The sequence below is a fragment of the Marmota monax genome, unplaced genomic scaffold (genome assembly GCF_021218885.2).
Source record: "Marmota monax isolate L192 unplaced genomic scaffold, Marmota_monax_Labrador192_F-V1.1 WCK01_AAM20220418_F8-fsc00089, whole genome shotgun sequence".
Taxonomy (NCBI): domain Eukaryota; kingdom Metazoa; phylum Chordata; class Mammalia; order Rodentia; family Sciuridae; genus Marmota; species Marmota monax.
The window spans coordinates 7,221,094-7,244,592 of NW_026694744.1; the positions used below are offsets into that span (position 1 = coordinate 7,221,094).

General features: G+C 36.9%; 1 protein-coding gene across 6 annotated transcripts in view; it reads left to right on the top strand.

Annotated features, from left to right (window-relative positions):
- Mid1 (midline 1) overlaps positions 1 to 23,499 on the top strand; it is a 353,950-nt gene that overhangs the window by 290,874 nt on the left and 39,577 nt on the right. For all 6 annotated transcript variants that reach the window (XM_046424292.2, XM_046424289.2, XM_058572594.1 and 3 more), the window contains exon 4: positions 16,523 to 16,630. In XM_046424292.2, the coding sequence (XP_046280248.1) occupies positions 16,523 to 16,630 (108 nt within the window). The remainder of the gene's footprint in view (positions 1 to 16,522; positions 16,631 to 23,499) is intronic.

A 23,499-nucleotide genomic window follows, 5' to 3' on the forward strand; every position in this document is an offset into this window, starting at 1 on the left:
TTAAAAAGTGAGATAAACTTTTTTATTTTGTTTCAATTGATTTTGTTGTGCAATTTCATATGTCAAAGCATTCTGACTGAATGGAAACCTTAGCAATTGCTTCATTCAGAGAAGCCCAGCATCCAAACTCACATGTGTCTTACAGACATGTGTGATCTTGGATGAAGTATATACTGCTAGGGGCCAACTCGAATATCCAAAGTTATAATTCATTGTCAATTGAAGATAAGGATCAAATTCCTACCTCATCTCACTTCCTGGAAGGTTGCTTTAAGGGATTATTTAGAGTCAGATCCTGGGTCTTATTAAACCATACCGTACACACCCCATTCAGCTATTGTTCTCTATGTAAATGGTTCTGAAATGATGATGTGATAGGGCAAATATGGCAACATTCAGAAACTGGATTAAGATAACCACCATGGTAAAGTTGATTTCTCAGGTTCAAGTTTTAGGATTCCCATGACAGAGGAGAAAATGAACTGTCAGTCTACATAGAACTTCATCATTTCAGAAGAAAAATAAGTTTTGGCTATTGCATGTATATAATGCTTATGTATCTAGTTTATGCCACCAAGTTTACAAAATTTGACAGCTTATAAAATAAACTTTATTTCCTTGGAGAATATTAAATTTAATTGTTTATAAAAGTAGTATCTAACAAGTAACCTGAACTTCCCCCACCCCCTTAGATTCAGCACCATTGCCTTAAAAATAAACGGATTTATAACAGGCATTGAAAACTATTATTTTCTTGTTTATATTCATAAAGAATAATGAGAAGATATCAGGAAGCATCTTCTAGTATTTTGGCATAAGGAATTAATCTTATCAATGAAAAAAAAATGAAGCTTAATTTTCTGATATTACTTTCAGAATAATATCCCTCCATTTCAGCTTTGAAACTTCAAACATTATCCAAATTTTTCATCATCTGTTAATCTTTCTAGTTTGGGTGGAATAAACTATCGTGTTGTATTCAGAATTCTACTAAGTGACTCACATTGGAGTTTGATCGCTAGTGTGTGCCTCTGAAGATAATTCCTCAGATATGTTTGAATATGTAGCACAGATTGCCAAGTTCCACGCTCAGATGTGGAGGAATAGGCCTTAATTGAGTGGCCAGTGGCTGAGCAGTAGAAAGGAATAGTGAAAGCATGGCTTTTCTGATGCATCTTAATGTACAATACAAGGGTTATGTGTCATATCTTCCTCATACTGCTCCACACACAACTTTCTTGTCATGAAATAATGACATGTGACTGACTAGAGCAGTAGAGATGTTTCTGATATAAAGAATAATAGAAACAGTTTTTGCACATGTTAAAAAACTAACCATTATAGTTAGCTCTAACTCAACTTGAACATGAGATGATCTTAGCTTGTGGTTCCAGGTGAGAGAGGATGATTGCAGGTGTGCAGTTGGTTCTCAGGTAGAATGTTGGGTTCCATTGTGGCTCTTTTTCATTTTATTCAGAGACAAGCATGGTATCACTGAATCAATGGATTGAATATTTGGTTTAGCCTATTTTCAAAAAATGAATATAAATTTGTCTTCTTTATGAGAATCAACTCAAAATTATGCCTGGGTATAAAATAAGTATAGATTATGGGAGAAACAGGACACATCTTTTACTTTCTTTCAATTGACTTCTATGTTTAATTGCCAAGTGTTATAGGAAAAACTGAAGAGCTTTGTTCTAATTTTGAAATTCCACAGCAAAATAATTGAGCCATGCATATAAATTTTCCATTAACAAGAGTGCAATTGTAGTACTGGTTATTTTTGTTTGAAACAGAAATATGAAATTTTAAATTCAGCTATTTAAAAGGCCTGGGGCTACCACTGATGTAAAAGGCTCACAGTGAGGAGCAACACATAAAGGTTTTTACAACCAAGTGAGGTAACTTCTCAGCCTGGGAATTTATGATAGAACTTTTACTATACTTGAAAAACTGTTTTCACTAGATAGAACATCAGGTTCACATATATGAAGTAATGAAAACTATCATCGTGATCTAATTCCCTGACTAGGAGATATTGGCATTGGGCTGTCGGATAAGTTTATTCAAGGAAGCTTTGTGTCCATTTTCATCAGAGTGGCGCCTCCTTCATCCTTGCAGGTATCATAAGGAGAAGATTAATGTATAAAGATGTTACAGTCCCACAACAAAGTATAGATTGTGGGGTATGGAAAGCAAAAGTGTAGGGCCTATGCAAATGTGCAGTAAAAACAATTATGACCATTTGACAAGCCCTTGCAATCACTTCCTGATTTAATTATCCCAGTAACCTTTTGATGTGAATGGCATTTGAATGACTATAGATGTGGCCTGAAGCCAGACATAACAAAAATCAACCAGTGAAGAAATGAGTTGAATCCAACTAACTAATAAAATATGGTAACTGGATTAGCTACTGAATTTCTACCCAAACCAGATAATAGAACTGAAAGAAGATAAAGTCCTAGGGGGCTTCTTACTGAAATATGTTGGACCCACCATCACACAGGCTTAGTGAGTATACATCTATGGTACTAGTAGAGCAGGGAACCTTCAGGTTGTTCTCAAATCTTTGACTGTTAATCATAGACCTGGTAGGTACAACTTCTTTGAGATGAAAAATATGCTTCCTTTAGTACAATCAGATTCTTTTATTTTTCCTTCTCCCCAGGAATTTTGAGACTTATATATATAAAGATGAAGACCTTAACAATACCACAGAGTCAATATTAGAATTTAGAATTGAACATATTTATATGTTTATAATTTGTAGCATTGAGAAAAAAATGGCATCTTATAGAAATTTGATAGATTTGCTTTTAAGTTCCAAATTTGAAATATATAATTTTTATTAGCCCTAGGATTTTAAGTTGGGAGTCAAAACAATATTGGAGTGTTCAAGAGAACTTGAGTTTCCCTATATGGTTTTTGTAATTGAATAATTTTTTGATTTATAAGAGCTACTTAAGGATTCAGGAAGGATTGACTTGGCTTTAATTTTATCCTGTTAGGCATTTGAAGTGCTCATACTATAAATTGAACATGGTAAATTTATAAATGCAGTTTAAAATGTTACAGGAATTTCATGTTAAAAATCTGAAAAATGATCACTGGGGGTGGGAGGATTTTCTGGCATTATACAAATGTGTTGTATCTTGATTGAGCTGTTAGATTGGTTATTCAAATCCATTGTACTGTCCCTTAAGATTGACACATTTCCTTGAATATAAATTTGACCTCATGTAATTGAGATGTAATTGATTGTCTGTTCAACTTGAGTTAATCAAACATTGATTTAGGGACCCCCATGAGTGATTATTTGTTGGTTTTATAAAAATTTATCAGATTTATGAGTACATAAGGAAATTCACAATTTGAATTTAAAAGTCAAGGAAAACTACATAGTGAATGGTTCATGTAGATGTAATCCTTGGATAAAAATTCTCTTGGCCTGTAAGTTCATGTCTATTCCCTCTCTTTGTGGTTCAGACTACTTGAAAAGTGGGACACTCTTCCTAGAATCTCCCAAATGTCACATACAGCACTAGCTATAGGTGAGTGAATGGAATGCTCTCAGAGTTCACCTGCTTCTTCCCTCCAGTGCTAGCTGATTTGCATAGATCTTACCCCAAATGGCAGAAAGTACCCTTCTTTTTTAAAAAATAATTTTAAGTATTTTTGTTTGTTTTGGATGGACACAATACCTTTATTTATTTTTTATGTTGTGCTGAGGATCGAACCCAGTGCCTCACACATGAATAGGCAGGCACTCTACCACTGTGCCATACCTGCAGCCCCAGAAAGGGCCCTTCTTAAGAAGAATGTACAAGGACAGTGTTTCTGTGATTTCATTTCAGTGGCCACAAATTCCTAGAAACATAAGTACCATAATGGATGAATACAGGGGAGCTCTTGCACAGCACGGGGGCTCTGCCACTGGACAAAGGCTAATTGGATGGAGTTGGTGAAGGGAAGTAAAAAATGGGAGAATTGTATATGGGGGCATTGCTGAGCCCTGAGGGAGGTCATAGTGGGTCTTCCCCTTATAAATCTGTACGTTTGGATGCTGTAGGACACCCTCTCTGCCTGTTCTGGTTTGTGAAAGAAGATATGAACCAATAGCCACTTTGACCCAAGTTTGGGGACACACTGAAAAAAAATGTTTGGTGCATGTATAATGGTTTAGTCAAATAGGGTCTAAAGATGACTTATTGGGTCATGTCTTCATATCAGACTCTCTTGATCCCTAAACACACACATGCACACATGCATACATGCAAAACACATATATACAAAATCTTCAAACCAGAAACCAAAGGACATCTGAAGTCCATAAGGTTTGTTTCACATATTATCACTGGTGATACACACCTGTAATACGAGTTACTTGGGAAGCTGAGGCAGGAGGCCTTGCAAGTTCAAGCCAGTCCAGGCAACTTAGTGAGATCCTGTCTCAAAATTAAAATTAGGGCTGTGGATATAGCTCAGTTGGTAGAGTGCTTGCCTCACATGCACAAGGCTCTGGGTTCAATCCTTAGCATCACAAAAAAAATTGAAAAGAACTGAAGATATAGTTCAGTGGTACAGCATGCCTGGGTTCAATCCCCAGTACTGCAAAAAAGAAATATATATATATATATCTCTGGCATCCTCCTCATTCATGGAGAAACTAGAGTGACCTCATTTCCTCTCACTTTCATTCCTTGGTTATTAAGACTTTGACAAAAAAAGAAAAAGAAAGAAAAGAAAAGGAAAGAAAGAAAAAGAAAGAAGTAAAACTTGCAGCTAAGAATTCAAGGACTCCATAGCAAGTTTAGTTTTCTGGCAGAATCAAAATAAGCACTGAGTTAAGTTTCAGTGGTTTACAAGAAGAGAGTGTTGGCTTGTTGGTTTCTGGTGCAAACTGTTCCTTCTTTTAGCCTGTTATCTGAAGCTAATAATGCTACAAGATGACATCCTAAAGGAAGATAGTTTCTGTCCAGTTTTTTCATAAGTTAGTTCTTTCATGAGCTAATCTGAATGAAGGAGTGGGCACACAGGTAGACAGTGCCAACAGATGCTCCTGTAAAGATGTCACATGCAAATGTTAACCTGGGATCAGTGGCTGAAACAAAGGATTGCTTTAACTTTTGTAGAATAGAGTATTTTTTCCTTCTGCTTTTCATGAAATGGCCTTAAAGAATTTCCCTTGTTTGTGGTTTCAAAAAAATTAGAACTATGCCAATGAGGCCCGCCTTTAAGGGTTCTATTAAACATTAAGAAGACTTTGTTCTTGGCAATAAAATTAAAGCAGGCAGTGTTTCCATTACCTGGCAGGATGCCCTCCCCAGCCCCCACCGTGACCCTGATCCTGACACACTTGATCAGAGTCTTCTGGTTTCCAGGTAGGAAGGTGAGAAGGCAACATCTGTCAGGCTTGTATATAGAAATAGAGTTGACATTTTAGATAATGGGGAGAGAGGGGAAGAAAGAGAGAGAAGGTGAATGTCTTCAAGCAGTCCTTAACTTAGGCTTTAAAAAAATCAATTTTACTTCAGAGGCCTAAAACTTTGAAACAACTGTTTTAGAAAATCAATAATAATTTCACAATGAGTTGAAATGATGGAAGCAAGGAGTGTCTAGATAAGGAAATATATATTTTAGTCTGACTTCTTAAATTTCATATGTTTTCTTTCCCAAGCAACTCTATCAGCCATTGCCCAATTATGGTCTGTTGCAAATAAATACTTGTAGGTAGATTGTGGCCCTGAAGTCAGGAATGACCAAGGTGAATAGAGAAAGCACTATCAGATGCAGGCTGTGTTTAGCCTCACAATTAGTCAGAAGACATTGGAGCTGCAGAACAAATTGGATGACTTTGACACAACCTTCCTCTGACCTCTGCAAGAGTTCATCTTAAGAAATATCCTTCTTGTAGTTGCCTAATCAAATTAGTCCTCTTTTCTCTAGCTGTTAGTGCCATGCCCATGTGGCAGTCACTGGTCTTCTCTCCCTTGGCCTGGGGAATTTTTCCATGCCTCCCAGGACCAGTAAATTACACAGGGGAGTTACTGATCACTCACCACCACAGCCTCCAGCCAGCCTTGATGGGACAAGGTTCAATAAGTCCCTTACTTCCTCCCCGTGGGCTGGAATGTTTTGTACTCTTTCCCAGAGTTGTCCATTGGGATTAATCTCCAGTTGCCCTAAGTGCTCTTGGTAAAGCACACTTTATTAGCTTCATACCTTTCCCTGTCTCACTTCTTCACCTCTTACTGTTTTTTGGCAACAATCTGTACTTCCATATTTCTTTTATTCCCCTCTTTAGGGAGAACAGGATGGTGGACAGCTTCTAAAATGAAATGACAGCATGAGTCCCTTTCTTGAGCATGACCATAGCTCCTATGTTCACTTTTTATAAACCCTATTCTCTTTCATTATAAGTGAATCAACATGGATATTAAACATCGGGCAGCAAAGATACTTAATAATCAATCTGGAGCTTCTGTTGGTATGCTAGAGTGACAACCAGACAAGATGGCTCATAAATATCACTTGTGGACACACCATAAAGGACAAAGCTTAGAATTTTCCACTTATATTTTCATTCTGTCCATCTACAACTAAAATAATTTAAAAAAAAAAAAAAAGAAGTCTGTGGTATTGGTGCCAAGAATGTAAGGTTGGGATCAGTTGAGTAGCCCTAGGAAAAACATTGCAGGAGGAGTGATATTTGTTATTACCATGGCAGAAGTCAGCAGAATATATTTTCAAGGTTTTTTTTTTTTTTTTTAATACCAGGAATTAAAACTCAGGGGCACTTAACCACTGAGCAACATCCCTAGCCCTTTTTTTGTATTTTAGTCAGAGACAGGGTCTCACCAAGTTGGTTAGGGCCTCACTAAGTTGCTGAGGCTGGCTTTGAACTGGCTTTGAACCATCTTCCTACCTCACCCTTCCAAGCCACTGGGATTACAGGCATGTATCACTGCCCCCGGCTCCAAGTTCTAGTTTTATCAGTGGTATAATCAAGTATATTTTACTCACTGTAAAGAATACCAAAGACCAGGGATCTGGTCTCACTCCCCAGAACTTTGCAGGGGAGTAAACTGCACCTGTACTTAAGTAACTAAAGTCTGAATACAGTTGAACTTTGTATTTTTCCAGTACATCGGTATCCATGAATCATGGCACAACTAAAAAGAATGTCACAGAATGACAAATGACATGTAAGATTGAAAGTGATTAATGTAAGGTCATGGAATAGAAGTTTCCTTTTCCATTAGAAATAACTTCCGTTTTCTGAAACATATCACCTCTACATTTCCCCTGCACCTAACCAGTGAACATCTTCTGCAAGTTATTTTTTTACCTTCAAAAAAGGATGATTTTTGATAGATACATTGTTGCAAATTGCTTAGTAGAACGTTAACATTTTGTCAAAAACTTTATGAAACAGATTTGATAGGAATAAGTGCCCATGACAGGGTAATAGATATATTTTTCTTCATTCTGTGTGCTCAGCCCAAACGGAAGGGTGTGGATCATTTGTAGTGTGCAATTAATAAAAGAACGGAAGGGAGGAGATTATTGTTTTTGAATGAATTGTGAGCAACACCTTCCAATCTGCTTCTTCATTTTCAGACTTTGAACAAAGTTACCATTAAACACAAAAAGAAGTCTGTGGGGCTGGGGCTGTAGCTTAGCGTCAGAGCGCTTGCCTAGCATGAGTGAGGCACTGGGTCTGATCCTCACCACCACATAAAAATAAACAAATAAAAAAAAGGCATTCTGTCCATCTACAACTAAAATAATTGAAAAAAAGAAATCTGTGGTATTGGTGCCAAGAATGTAAGGTTGGGGTCAGCTGAGTAGCCCTAGGAAAAACATTGCAGGAGGAGTGATATTTGTTATTACCATGGCAGAAGTCAGCAGGATATTGTGAGGAAAGTAAAAACCACACTGCAAGCCCATTGTCATTTTAAAATTGAAATCCTATTAGTTCAGTAATACAACTATTTGTGCCTTGAAAGAAGACAATAGTTATAGAGTGCCTACTTTGTGCCAGATTGTTTACAGACATTTTCATCAAAAGCATGCAAATAAGGAAATATACTCAGAGAAATTCAACACATTTTTTCACACCTGCTGCTCTTTGACTCCAAAGTCTGTAATCTGTTCTTTATGCTAGAAGTTGGCAAACTTTGACACTTAAACCCAAACTGAATTGTCACCTGTTTTTGTAAATAAAGTTTTATTGGAACCAAGTCACACCCATTTAGTTACATATTTGTCTGTGCCTGGTTTTGCACTACAATAAAGTTGGTTAGTTTGTGCAGAGACCATATGGCCTACAAGACTAAAATATTTACTGTCTAGTGCTTTGCAAGAAATGTTTCCCAACTCCTGTTCTATGCCCTGGAAGAATTTCCTCTGTCCTTCTACTCCTCACCCTCCCATTCAGTTGCATCAGGAAGCAGCCTTCATGGAATCCATTTGAAATTTGAAAGTAGCTTCAAAAACTACTAGTTGTTCCTCATGTTCTAGCTTCCAAATTCATTGATTCTGTGGAAGATATAGTTTTCATTCATTCTAGAAAGTCTTTAGGTAGTCATTGCAGGTTTATTCGTTCTAGAACCTGCAGTTTTAACTCTGCATGGACAGTCTAGATCAACAGAGATTGTGAACCATTGTGAGTCAACACAAATATAGTAATCCCTGTGTGCCAGGCATGTTTCACTGGCTTTTGGAATGGCCAGTTCTCTGTTGTGGGGGCTTGCTGGCAGCTGGAAGTTTGCAGGGGCCCCAGCAAACTTCCAGCTGCCAGCAGGGGCTATCCTTCTGCTTTGTAGAATGCTTAGTAGCATCACAGTTGCTCTGTCAGCTAAGAATTGATATTTTCCTTGTTATGTTATGGGGAACTTGTGACATGAATACTTTAAGTAAATGCCCAAGTACATACAATAAATAAGAAAAACCTGGCATTTCAGTCACAGAAAGATGTTCTCAAGTCCCTGAGCAAGGAACAATTGCTTCTTTAGCCTTTACTCCCTCTAAATTATTTTACGTTATTTGAAGATTTTGTTTTCCTGAAAAATTAGACACAACCTCTCAGATGGGCATGTTCTGTAATGATATACTTGGGAGTAAAACTCCTTTGTGTGAAGTTTCAAAGTTTAAGGCATGAGCAGTGGCTTTTTTTCTAAGCAGTTTTATTGTCTTGTTGCAGTTGTATTTCATTTATGAGAATTTTATTGCAATGCTTACCACAGCATGTAGCCATTTTTAATGGCATCTCACTAGCTTACCCAACATTCAAGTTTCATACTCTAAGAAATTCAAGAAAAGAGGATTTATCATAACGTTCCTGAGAGCTCTTTTTTAAAATCCCATAGCAGATATATAACAAATTTCTATCTGGATAGGTAATCAATATGTAGAATTGATCTCCTCTGGGCCAAATTACTTTCACCATGGTACTCTATGCTAAAGGCCAGATTACATATAGCTTCTAAGCATGGTATTATTAGTATTATTTCCCACCAAAAGCATTTCATAAAGGGATTCCATGTTTTATTTTATTTTATTTTTGAAAAGTTGTTCTTGGAGTTTATAAAGCTTTAGTTATAAATGTTAAATATTAGGTGTTAGCGATGTAGCTCAGAGGTAAAGTGCCTCCCTGCACAAGGCCCTGGGTTTGATCCCCTTCCCTGAAAAAAAAGTTAAAATATTAAATTAATATACTAAACATTAAGATTTTTTGACCTGTACTCTTGTTTCTTCTCCAATGACAGAGAGTGGGAACTGGGCCATTCTCCTCCCTCCCATCCAGTTGAGCTAGGTCCACAAGAATTGACTTTGGTGTGAGAAAGTTTCAGGGTGAAGATTATATATAAACATATTAGATGAATTACAGTAATATTGTCTGCTCTTACTCAGTTCTCCTTGGCTCAGTTTTATATACAAACTGAAGCATTAGAACCCCTTTCATTGTTCCTTCTGGCAGCTCTGTCTAACTTCTGCCCCAAGGTCTGGAATGTTCATCACAGCTGCCTTTGGTAATAAAACCCATAGCACCCTCAGATCCTCATATTTCTCTTTGCACCTGGTCAGCAGTATGCAGCAGGATACAGAGCCCACGTGCACACACTTTTTTCTTGTATCCTTGTCTTACTGCCCAAATATCAGCTTATCTAAAAGTTCAGTTGTGTTTCAGTTGCTACAGCCCTGGCCAGATTGGAATGAACTCCTTCAGCATTTTTCTTTTTGAGTGAGATAAGATGACTATGCCATGATTAGTGGATATTACCACTAACCCCTTTAAATTTGGATACAGACTCAGACAGAGTTATATATTCTTAATAAGAGAGACAAGTGTTTTTCAATTCAAACAACAATAATAGCATTAACATAACATTGTATAAATAAGGTGACCTTTCTGAAGGTCACCTTAATTTAAATCACTGGAATGATACAACTTTTGCTTTTATCCTGAGGACCAGTTCAAGAATGTATTAATAATGAGCCAATGTGGCAGAGGGCTCCTGGAATGCACAGTTCGGAGAGGTGGGGTCACCATTCTTACAGAACTTCAAGTGAATTGTGCAGTACAACACCCCTCTTTCCTCAACACCAGAAGTAAGTTTCCTGTCTCCAACACATTGGGCTTATCTTGTCCTGAGCTCACTTCAGAGTTTCCATCTGTGTACAAACAGGAAATGATCTATCAAGTCAGTGTAGCCTTTTCACAGGAAAAATTAGAGGGTTCTATTCTGAAAGTCTGTAGATGGCTAACTCATTTCAACAAGGCATTGCAAAATGAGAAAATGAGGATTTTCAAATGCATGTTCAAATTCACCTGTGAGAACTGGCCAAATAGTGCCCTCCCCCACTAATGTTCCTTTCTGAGAGTTCCATAAAATATTTCTAAAGATTTTAAGCCCACATGTGTCTGAAATCTAATGATGTTTATGCTCTGCACTGAACACCTCATTTTGCAGTTGAATGCAAGTCAATGAGCAAATTTTCAGAAATAATACTTAGAAGTCATTTACAGACTGCTGAAGAACATTAGACATGTAGTCCAATTATTAGTGTGTTTTGTAATTAAATCCTTTAATGTTTATATATATTTGACGAGAAAAAAACATTTGTCTTCTTTACCCTACCATTTTCATGAAATCCTGTTATAGTTGTTATATCATAAAACTTGGCAGGGAGACACTTTACCTGACCTTGTTAACAAAGTGCTTTGGAGAAAATAGCTAACCCATTTATGTTACCATTAACTAATCTGGAGAATGATTATGTGTAATTGCATTTCAAAAAAGGAAGGTAAACCATGCATTCAGTAACAATTTACATGGGACTCTAACTGATTACTGGTGTCTGATATGTGTATTAAAATGCAGCAGAGTTTGATCTCTGATAAAGGATAGAGGAGGGCCAAGCATGAGTGCCTTCTGCACTTGCTTCCTTATTCAACTTTCTAATTTCAATCAGACTGTAAAAGATCAAAAGGTCCTCATTGGAGAAGTGGCAAAATGACCCTAGGAATAGTAGAAAGTGAGTCAGCAACTCCCTACAGGCAAGATTCTTCTACTGTGCTTTTCTTATGTAATTTCCCTGCCTATTCTACCCTCCCTGCTTCCAAAATACTTAGGGCAAAGATGACACACCAGAGAGTAACAACCAATGCTTGTTATTTGCAATAGTTACATTCTATAAAATCACTGTGAGTTCTGAACTATGGAATACTGGACTGAACCATTGCTGCCAGGAGAAATTTGTATATATGAGTACATATACATATACAGACTATCACACCAGGATTATAACCTTAAATTCTAAAAGCAACCCATCAGGGTAGATTCCATTTTTTTTTTTTTATTTTACAAAACAGCAAACAAGGATCAGAAGTAAGTGACTAGCCTGAGACCACCCTACTAGGCCACCCTACTAACAAGTGCAAGAGTTGGGACTCCAAGCCAGAGTCTTCCATATTATGTTCATTCTGTGGTTATTTGTGCATGAGACCTGACACATAAGACAAAGCATTGCCCTGTTCAGCCTCAGCTGGGTGCAGGTAGGGCAATTCAGTTTTGATACTCTGTGTATGTCTGCAAATGGAGGCAAGAGGACCCAAGTATTATTTGGTTGTTACAAATATTTTTTTTTTTTTAAATTACATAGCCAGAAAAAATTATACATACAGAATCTGCAAATAAGGCAGATGGACTGGGTGTGATGGAGGAGGAGGTTAACCTGCTGGACTCTGCCTGGAGTTCTGCAAACACCCTCACCACATCTTATGGTTGGCTCTTTTTCATCCCCCAAGGGTATTAGCAGAGAATTCTTGTCTGACCACTCATAAGTGTAACTGATGTGATTCTGCAATCTGTATATGGGGTAAAAATGGGAGCTCATAACCCACTTGAATCAAATTGTGAAATATGATATATCAAGAACTATGTAATGTTTTGAACAGCCAACAATAAAAAATTAAAAAAAAAGAACCCCCTCTCACCCATGCTTGACCACATTACCCTCTAACTTCTTTTCCCCACCTGTAAGTCTGAAATTTTTATTTGTTTACTCATTCAGCGGGTTTTCTACACTTGGGTGTAAACTCTGTGATAATGGAGACATTGTCTTTCTTGCAACCCACTGTATGCACAGCAGTTGGAGTGCTGATACACTATTAAGAATTCTTTAGCTCTCCTTTGAATGAATGAGTGATTGAACAGTTCGGATTGGCTTTTTCAAAGGAATCATTGCAAGTGTGTTTTGTTTTGTTTTGTTTTGTTTTTGTACCAGGGATTGAACCCAGAGTACTTAACCACTGAGCCGCATCCCCAGTATTTTTCATTTTTTTATCTTAAGACAGGGTGTTGTTGAGTTGCTTAGGGCCTCATTAATTTGCTGAGGCTGACTTTGCACTTGTGCCTCTTCTGCCTCTGCCTCCCAAGTCACTGGGGTTACAGGCGGGTGCCACTGTGCCCAGCTGCAAGCATTTTAAAAAAGTTGTCAGGACTCAAACTGGCACAACATTGGCTGTGGCACTTGTGTCCTCAGCAAGTTAGGGCCTATGAAAAGAGGTGGTAGTACTCAATATAGAAAGAATTGAGATTGGGTCAGATTTAACTTTAGAGGAATTAAGTATAGTATGTTGCAAATAGATGAAATTAGTCCTAAAGAATAGAAGAAAACAATGGGGGAAAGATGATGCCTTTTAAAAGAAAGAGAGCTGTGACTGTAGATGTTGAGCTGTGCACTCTAAGCAAATAGGTGAGGCCAAAAGAATGACCAGACAAAAATGGCCAAGCTTCACTTGAGGGGCTGATGTGAAATTTGTTCAACAGTGTACTTGAGGAAAAAACAAATATCGAGGAGGTTGTCATAGGAGGAGGACTGAATTTTAAGTTAAATTTTGTCCTGAGAAGTCAAGGGTGCTAAAGGAACAGTGTGCCCTAGTTCCAATGTGATCCAAAGGTGGTATATAGTAATCACCTACGACTGGGCAGCACTCCTAATTATCTCCATTCCACACTTGCCTTGTACTGAGGGACCTAGGAAGAGACTGATGACACAAAAGTGCTAAGTGTAGATTAAGGAAAGGAATTTTGGCCCCATTCAGAGCACTTCCATTAGCTACAGTGATTTTTTTTAAATCAAGTGATGTGAATCTGAAATACAAGTTAAAATTATAGCCGGGAGCTGCTAGTTTCCAAACCAAACCTGAGCACCAGAAACACCTGAACATATTGCAGGTAACCTGTAAACCCTACTATATTTGAATTAATGGCTCATATGAGAAATGAAGTCCAATCAAATCATTAACACTTTTTAAAATGACACATGAAACAACAAATCTGTGGAAAACCTAGTTGTCGTGCAATACTTTTAAAAACATAGGATAATATTCCACTTATTTTATTGTACCTTGAGGAACATAAGAATGCTAGAGTTAACAAAAATTTGGAACTTCATCAAAGTAGAAAAAGAGATTCAGCCTTCCTGGTTTCAAAGAAAAGTTCAGCCTGTATTCTTTGAATGATCTTGAGAAAATATTTGGCCTAAGATGAATAGATCATGTTCCCAACTTTCTGGGAATTACATTTCGGGGTGATGATGATTATGGATCAGGTTTCTTAAATGTATTTGGCTCAACACAGTAGATTACAGTCTACTTTTTTGATAAAGTCAACCTATTCATCCCCAAAACATCAACTATTCAGAATCTGTACTAAATTGAACCTTGTGTTATAATGGCAACTGAAACTTTTTTTTTCTAACCTAAAATAACTCAAATCCCAATGATTTTGAGAGCAAAATGGATACTATTAAGGGGGTAAGGTTGGTTCTGACTAAATTAACCTAAAATAATCCTTGCTAAAAGCAGGCCAGGTGATCAGACATCACCTTGGGTATGGGGAAGGATTCTGATGAAACCAGCTTAGCAAGTTTCTTGCTAAAAGTTGATTTTACAAGGAAGTGCACAGATGGGCCTAGAACGAGATGCAGGAGCCTGACTAAAATTTGGCCAAGCTAAGAATCTTTGTCAGTGCTACTTTCTAGAAATTTAATTTTCTTCATCATAATGTGCTTTTTTTTCTTTTAAAACCAGGAATTGAACCCAGGGGTGCTTCACCACTGAGCCACATCACCAGCTCTTTTATTTTTTATTTTGAGGAAGGGTCTCACTAAATTGCTGAGGCTGGCTTTGAATTTGCAATCCTTCTGTCTCAGCCTCCTGAGACTGTGCTAATGTTATCAGTATGATCCCTTCCTTTTCATAGCTCAGCTGTGATCAGTTTTTAAATTCAGTATGAGGTCAAAAGGAAAGAAGAAATTTATTGAGGGTAACTAATAAACATTTCAATAGACAGCTAAACTTGTGTGCAAAACCTTAAGTTGTGCTAGAAATGATGACATAAAAGTAATACATGGGAATTTATGCCAATACTTCAAGAAAGATAATCACTAGGTTTATCTTTCTTGAAGTATTGGTATAAATTCCATATTTTGCACTTGTCAATCAATGCATTTACATTTTTTCTTTGTTAATTGAATGAATGTTTAGCAAATACCTATGTGTGCTAATCTGATGTAGGACATAATATCATGATTTCCTGTAAATGGCTGCTGATGATGGTCAGCAGCCATTTACAGGAAATCATGATATCTTAATAAGATATCTTGAGTAATCTTTATGTTGTGTCTGATAAGGACCAGGAACAAAGTTCAAGGGATCCTGAGCCTCTAGAAACAAGACATAGTTTCTCTGAGCCATGATCTGTAGATTTTTATCATGAACTCATGACCCTACTTCCAGTGCATCTCATTCATAAAAAATGAAGTTTACAGTAGTAAAAATCTCCAAATCAAATGGCCTCATAAGAGAGCCTTGTCTCTTCTGTGAGATATACTAGAATAATCAGTGCCATTGTCATTCTTTGTAACATTTCAACTTCTCCTGTGGCTGTGCTAAAATAATAAAACTTGTGCATTCTATCTCCATCTCCCACAGCTGTGATTTATGTTGGTGAATAAGCCTTTCAGAATTGTCATGAGGTGGAGGAAATAGCATGTACTGAGTATTTCCCAAGTCAAGTTGCCAAGAATGAGCTAATTGTAACTCTCCCTTGCATATAATGAGTCAAAAATTTCCAGTGCTGGCCATTCTTCGAGGATCCACCTTTTCACAAGAATGGTGCACTTCCCTCGAAGCTTGGCTTTTCAGCCTACCAGGAGTGAAACTTAAAATTATGTCTTGAGATAAATACAACGTCCAACCATCTTTTTGAGTATTTTTTCAGTGTTTTATTACTGATTACATATTTTATCCATATTTAATGAAAAATTTTAAGATAAATGTTATGTAAGCTGACTACATTTGCTTTTGGAAAATTTCTCTACAAGATACTGATAGTACTCTGTCTTCCATCAAATAATAAGATTTGTTGAAAATTTACTCATTATGTTTAACAGGACAAGTTTGACACATTTTCCCAAAATATAAAAGCAGGAATTACAAATATATTTCATTTCACATGTCAATTTCCAACTAATAGGTAATAGATATTTACCTCTTATGTTAAGAAAGGTTGTGGGGTGGGAATATAGCTCAGTTGGTAGAGTGCTTGCCTCGAATGCCTAAAGGTTCTGAGGCTGCTTCTGGCCTAGCAGAAATTTTTTTATTCTCATTGGATAATAATGTTTTCCAATGATACAAGATAGGGAGTAGGCAATTAGGTCCTGTATTTTCCATCCTTGCATAATAAGAAAAGAGTTAACATTTAGGGGCTAGGGTTGTGGCTCAGTGGGAGAGTGCTTGCCTAGTATGTGTGAGGTACTGGGTTTGATTCTAAGCACCACATATAAATAAATACAAGGTCCACTGACAACTAAAAAGTATTTTTAAAAAGTTAACATTTAAAATATACTTTCAAAGATTACTAGAAACAAATTAGTATACATGAAAAATATTATCTAAGTAGAAATGAAGGCCAAATTAACTGCTAATTTATTTGTCCTATAGGTCAATGCATCACGTCAGGAAGCCAAATTGACAGAGGAGTGTGATCTTCTCATTGAGATCATTCAGCAAAGACGACAAATTATTGGGACCAAGATCAAAGAAGGGAAGGTATGATTTCTAGGGTATCTTCTCCTGGAGAAGATATACTCCCATATATTTCAGTGGCTTTGAAAATGACAAACACCCTCTTTTTCTACACTTACTTTACTTCCTTTTTACGTCTTTATATCAGTCTATTTTGTACTGCTATAACAAAATACCTGATATTGGATAATGTATAAAGAAAAGAGTTTTATTTGGCTCATGATTTTGGTCACTAAAAAGACCAAACTGCATGGTATCCACATCTAGGAAGGATCCCCTAGTTGTGTGACATTATTGCGAAGCATAAGGGGAAATAGGCATGTATAAAGTACATGGCTGGGGGGGGATTCCTTCATAACAACTCAGTCATGTGGTAACTAATCCAGTCCTACAAGACTGAACCTACTCCTTTGAGATGGCCATTAATCTCTTCTAAGTGTAGTATTCCCTATGACCCCAAATGCCTCTTAAAGGCCTTACCACCTCTCAAAACCATTACAGTGGTGATCAAGCCTCAATATGAGTTTGAGTGGGGATGAAATTTCATTTAATCCATAGCAGTCTTTAATACTTAGTTCAAAGGTCCTTGTTTGGCAATTGTTCCCCCACCCCTTTTTGTTTGTATTATGATTTCCTATGCACTTCTGTAATCAAGGGCTGCACCACTAGCCAACTCCAGGGCTTGGCCATTGTGTGTTCCATAGAGGCAGAGTTCATTTCATATTTATTGAAATATCCTAGCAATCAATACAAGCATTAAATAAATTAAAAATGAAACAAACTTTATATATATAGAAATTATGAACTACTTTCCCATGCCCTTGAGGGAATTAAGACAGGTTAAATAAGCTCATAGTGGCAAAACTTTCATTATATCATAGACTCCTTTGTGAATATATTAGTAGTACTTCTTTTCTAATGTTTGTGTTTTTTAAAATGGTTTTCCAGCAAACTATATTCAAAAAGAAATTTATCATTTTATATTTCACCTTTATAATCACTTATTAAAAATTGATTCAAAAACTGTTAGACTTTAGAATTCTTCACTTTGTTCTATTTTCAAATTAGTAATATTTAATTGAAACACTTATGATCCTTTTCATTTTACCCATTTTTCTACTGCATTCAAAGGATAATTTTTCTAAATATTTTAAAAATAGAAACATTCATGGTCCAAGAAATTTTTGAGTTTCTATTATTACTTCTCATAGCTGTACTTTAATGAACTATGTATACTTAAAACAAATTAGAAATGCTTAAATAAAACAGTAATCATGCAAGGACTAATGTAGTTACTTTTCTCTGTGTCCTACAAAATTTAACAGGTACCTTCCAATATTGTGCAATGTTTTAGATTACTCTATTGAGATTGAAAAGTATACATGTAAATTATAATGCTAATCAAAAAATTAAAGTCAAGTTAATTGATCTTGAAGCTATTATAGTGAATTAACAGATTGACATGACAATATTCCCTGGCCAATAGGTCTCACCTGGGCTGGAAGCTACTTTCCTAAACACTCTGGCTGTCCAGTGGATATGAGCACTGAGTGTCCACCTGGAATCCTTAAAGGGTACTTTTTCCTCTCCATCATTGTCATGTACCACATGGGCACATCTCTTAATTTCTTACACCTTCTAGGTTCTCAGATGCCTGGATGCCTGATGTTCAGCCTCAACTAATTGTAATAATTAGTATGCATGGAAAAGGGATCATCTCTCAATACTTATATTAGTTTGTTTTCAATTTTTAATTGTAAATAGGTAAATTGTCACTATATGTATTGTGGAGTACAGGTGATGTTATGACTGATGAGCATAAGGTGGAATAATTAAACCAAGTTAATTAACATATCCATCACCTCATACTGATTTTTCTGTGGTATGAATATTTGAAATTTAACGTTTTAGCAATTTTGAAATGAACACTACGTTATTATTTACTGTTCAAGCTAAGCAATCTCTCTCAAATTAAAAAAACAAAACAAACAAGCTCATTACTCCTGTCAACGTTGAGGCTTAGAACTCTATTCATATCAGTTTCTAAATTACCATGCTGTTGGCTTAAAACAATTCAGATTTATTATGTTAGTGTTGTATAATTCAGAAGACCACAGTCAGTCTCACTGGGTTAAAGTCACGATTTTGGAGCACTGTTTCTTTTGGGGGACTCTGGGGGAGAACCAATTCCTTGCCTTTTCTGAGCTCATTCAGGCCATTCTTATTTTTTGGCTCCACAATTTGTTCTGACCTCTGTTTCCCTCCTCCCTTCTTCATGGACCTGAGCTTCCCTGTTTTTGTTGTTGTTGTTGTTGTTGTTGTATTTTTAATAAAGACCTTGGTGATTACATTGAAATCTCCTACATAATCAAAGACAACCTCCCAATATCCAAATCCCTAATGTAATAACATTTGCAAAGTCTATTTGGCTGTGTAAGGTAATGTATTCAAAGATTGCAGTGCACATTTTTGAGGATCCTGTATTTGGCCTGCAATGGCATACACAACTTTCCAGTCAGCATGCCTGCCTTGCCCTTGCATAATTTGAACTATGAGAGTTTATCTCATATCTCAGTTTATCTCACAGTAGTGAAGGATGTCCCCGTTTTAGCCATGATGGTGCCGGCACTTGCTTTGGTGCACTCTCCCTACCCCAACCCCTTGACATTGGTAGAGAACATAATAAAATAGAAAAGCAAAGCGAGATAGCTGGACTGAAACAAGACAAGTATCTCCATGGGACAGAAATGGGATAAAAATAGTGCAAAGCCCTGACTGTGGCTAACACAGGCTAGCATCATTTGGTCTGGAAAAGGCTGAAGCAGGTACAGTTTTAACCCTTATGGCTAAGTCATACTTTTTAAATAATTTTTTAGTTGTAGATAGATACAATGCCTTTATTTCATTTATTTATTTTTATGTGGTACTGAGAATCAAACCCAGTGCCTCACAAGTGCCAGGTGAGTATTCTACCATTGAGCCACAACCCCAACCCCACTAAGTCATTCTTGATGATTTGGGGGAAAGGATCTAGAAGTGCCCCAGATAGGACTGGGACTGAAATCATTGCTTAATGCTACTCACTGGCTTTCGAAGGCTTCTCAGATCATTAAAAGGAACTGAAAAAGATTATTGCCAACCTCTGCCTAGTGTCATAGCTTTTAACAAACTTCAGGTCTGGAACTATGGGACAAGTCAGTTGCTAGGTTGGGGCCTGTGTCATGCTCTTTCTGATATCTCACAAAGCAGGAACCTCAGAAACAAAGAGATAAGACTCCTGAATGTCCTGTAGACTGGGAGAGGGCAACTGTGAAACTATCAAGATAGGGCAGCCTGATCAAGAAGAACGAGAAAGCAAAGAATCATACATGACTTCTCCCATTCAAAACTGAAACCCAATTCCAAAGCAAATACAGTAATCTTATTATCTTATTCCAGAGGAAATTAGTTATGTGGAAGAATACAAAAATACTTTAAAAGATATAGTTTTAAAATATTTGAAAGGGATAAATGAAGAAATAACTTTTTAAAAAGCAAAGAAAAACTGAAAAAGAAAACAAAAATAAAAGAAGCGAAAAAAGCAAAGAAAAAAGTGAAACCATGAAATTAGAAAAAATAAAATCAAAGCCAGCAAACTAGAAGTTTTGAAAGTAAACATGTTTTGAAAATAAACTTGAATTTAAAAAAAAAAAGCTCTAAAAGAAATTTGGAAACTGAGTTTTGACATCCACCTGAGGAATCCCATAAATACAGAAGGCATAAATGAGACTGAGTGGCATTAAAGCATGGCAGATGCCCATTGATTTTTCCACTCAAAAACTAGGAAAGTATATATGTAATATATAAACTTCACATGGGACTTTTTTTTTGGTGGGAAGTATTGGGAATTGAACCCAGGGGTGCTTCACCACTGAGCTATATATATTACCAACCTTTTTTGTGTTTTATTTTGAGACAGGTTCTTACTAGGTTGCTGAGGGTCTGAGTTGTTGAAGCTGTCCTTAACCTTAGCAATCCTCCTGTTTCAGCCTCTGAAGTTGCTGGGATTATAAGCATATATGACCATGCCCAGCACATTGGACATTGACTTCCTTCCTTCCTTCCTTCCTCCCTTCCACCATCCCTTCCTTCCTATGCTCAACCACTGAGCCACATCCCCATCCCTTTTCATTAGTGTTTATTTTGAACAGAGACTGACTAAGTTGCTTAGGGCCTTCTTAAATTTCTGAGGCTGACCTTGAAATTGCAATCCTCCTGCCTCAGCCCCCCCCCCCAAGTTGCTAGAGATGTATCTCTTTTTTTTTTCTTTTAATGTCTCATACTTGGTTGGAAGGGAAGCAAATGTTCAAGACTGAACACCATATAACCCCTCCTCTAAGACCACGCAGTGAAATGAATTAGATACTGTCAGCAGTGAAAATAATGTTTTTTACAATGTTTGGAAACTTTATAATGTACTAATAAATACATTTTCAAAACAACTTTAGAAATGCACCACAATGAGGGCTAGGGATGTGGTTCAGTGGAAGAGTACTTGCCTGGCATGCATGAGTCCCTCAGTTCAACCACAGAAATGTACTGCAATGACAGGCTGTATGTCATAAGCAATAAGCAGCCAAAAGTTATTTGAATGCAAAGTGATTGCCTTCGATTCTTTACAAAAGACAAATAAAACATATTAAAAGGAATGAGCTCTCAAATCAAGTTAGAAAAAGCACAACAGAATAAAAATTAAAGAAGCCCCCACCCCAATAAAAACAGGTGTCAGCTAAGTACAACCCATTGCCTAACTCCTAAAAATGGAGTTTCCTCCATTTTTGAAAGGTTGTTTACAAAAATAAAACCAAAAATGTATATGTGATAGAGATACTATGTAGTCTCCCAAACCTAAAATATTGACATTATTTTAACTATGTTTAATAGAAACCATGTATATACTCTCAGGTTAAGAAGGACTTCTGAGACCAAACATTAAAACAAGAAATCATAAATCAAAGATTAAAACATCGGAACAATCACCTATCTGTCAAAGGGAAAACTTCATAGCACTAGGAACCTCCAAAAATGTAATGGAATTTTTTAGGCACCAGCATACTCTTTCATGGGAATATACATATTGGAAAATTTTTCAAATTTTCAAATTTGCAATGTCGTGTCAGTTATCTCAATAAAGTTGTCTTTATAAGACACAGATTTTTAATTATGTAGTGAAAGTCTTCAGAAATTAAAATTAATGAACTACAGTGATATGAATTACTGTTGACAAATCACAAAGTCATAAACAAATCTTATAATGATTTGTATACAATAGGGAGAGTTACATAAGATTTCATAAGCTAACCCCCAAATCCTATATGTGTTTAAGCACAAGCGTCTTGGGTGAGCAGCTCTGAATTCAGGAGCTCTTTTCTCTTGGAGAGATGTGAATGAGGTTAGAAAGGGCCACACAGGGGCATTAGTGCCATTGATGATGTTACCTTCTCTTCAAAATTTTGATGCTGGTATTATGACAATACTGAGATTTGGTAGTACATTCGGGATAGTTTATCATATTACTTTAAATTTTTTCTGTATGTTTAAAATTGTACACTTTTTGAAGTGTCCATTTGCTTGGAGACATTATCTCAGCAGGCAGTATTATGTGGCAGATGTTACTGGAAAGGAGGAGGGCACAGTTTGGCTTTCCCTTGGGTTAATACTTTGATGCATGAGCAAGGATTAGTTGACTCCAAAGCCTGGGATGCACAGTGATCTGAGTCCCTGGTCACATTATGTTGCATCACAAGCATGTTTCCAAGAGGAAGGGTGGGAAGGCCAACACCCTGGAAATCTGAGGTGCCAGGGAGGGAGGCCATGTGTGGACCTGGGGCCCTCTGTGGGGTGGGTCCCTGCAGCCCAGGGCAGTTGCAGGGCAGTCTGGTCACTGAGTCAGGAGCAGGGACAGTGGGGCCCTTTGACAAGCACTTGGAAATGGGCAGGTGAAGGAAGTTGCCAGCAGGTGATAGTGGAGCACATCAGTATATACTGCTGCTTTATGCTCTTGGAAGAGCTCCCTAGCCTGTATGGGGGTGTAGACTGCTTAGTCTGCAGGCTACACATGAGACTCCCTGAGAAAGATGCTGCTGCTTCTACTCTGCAGTCAAGGGTGAATTTTTTGTCAAGACACAACAAACTCCCAAGGAAGTGAGTTCTTTCAACGTGCAAACACGTTGCACTGCCTTTATGTACTCGAATTCTCCATAATTTAAGAGAATTCACTTGGACTAAATGGTCATATTGTTTATGGCCTTAAAACGGTGCTAAGTCCAGTTCTCATGGTCAATTCAGGTAGTCCTGTTAACTGAGAGGACTTGCTGATTGCATATAGCTATTTGGGGGTGTGTATACTACAAATGTACAAAAGCACATATTAAAATAATTTAAAATGCATTTAAAGCAAATTAAGTCTGCTTTTAAAACAGTATGTAAGGTATAATAAACCAAAAATAGAATTATATCAATAGGCCTATGCCTGGTTACAAGGAGATTCTAATAGAATATTTCCATGATGAGTATAGAGTGAAATTCAAAAGTTACAATGTGGCAATCTCACTTTTTAAAGGCAAAAGGGATAGAGTCAGCTGAAAAATTTCTCCCCTGGCTTTGATACTTGCATATGTAGACTCTTATGTGTCATGCTCTAACATTTCTTTTAAATTACCAGATTTTATTCATGTTGTCAGATTTCTAAAATATTAAAAGTATTGTATAATGAAAAATTAAGTATTTTGCTCAGTGCTCTATGTTAGAATTTTAAGTGCTGTAGCGTGTAGCACAGGGTTTCAGAATGGGTTTGAGTCAGGGCCATCTGACTAGAATCATTTATGCTAGGAGTTAGTTAACTTTTTCTGTGA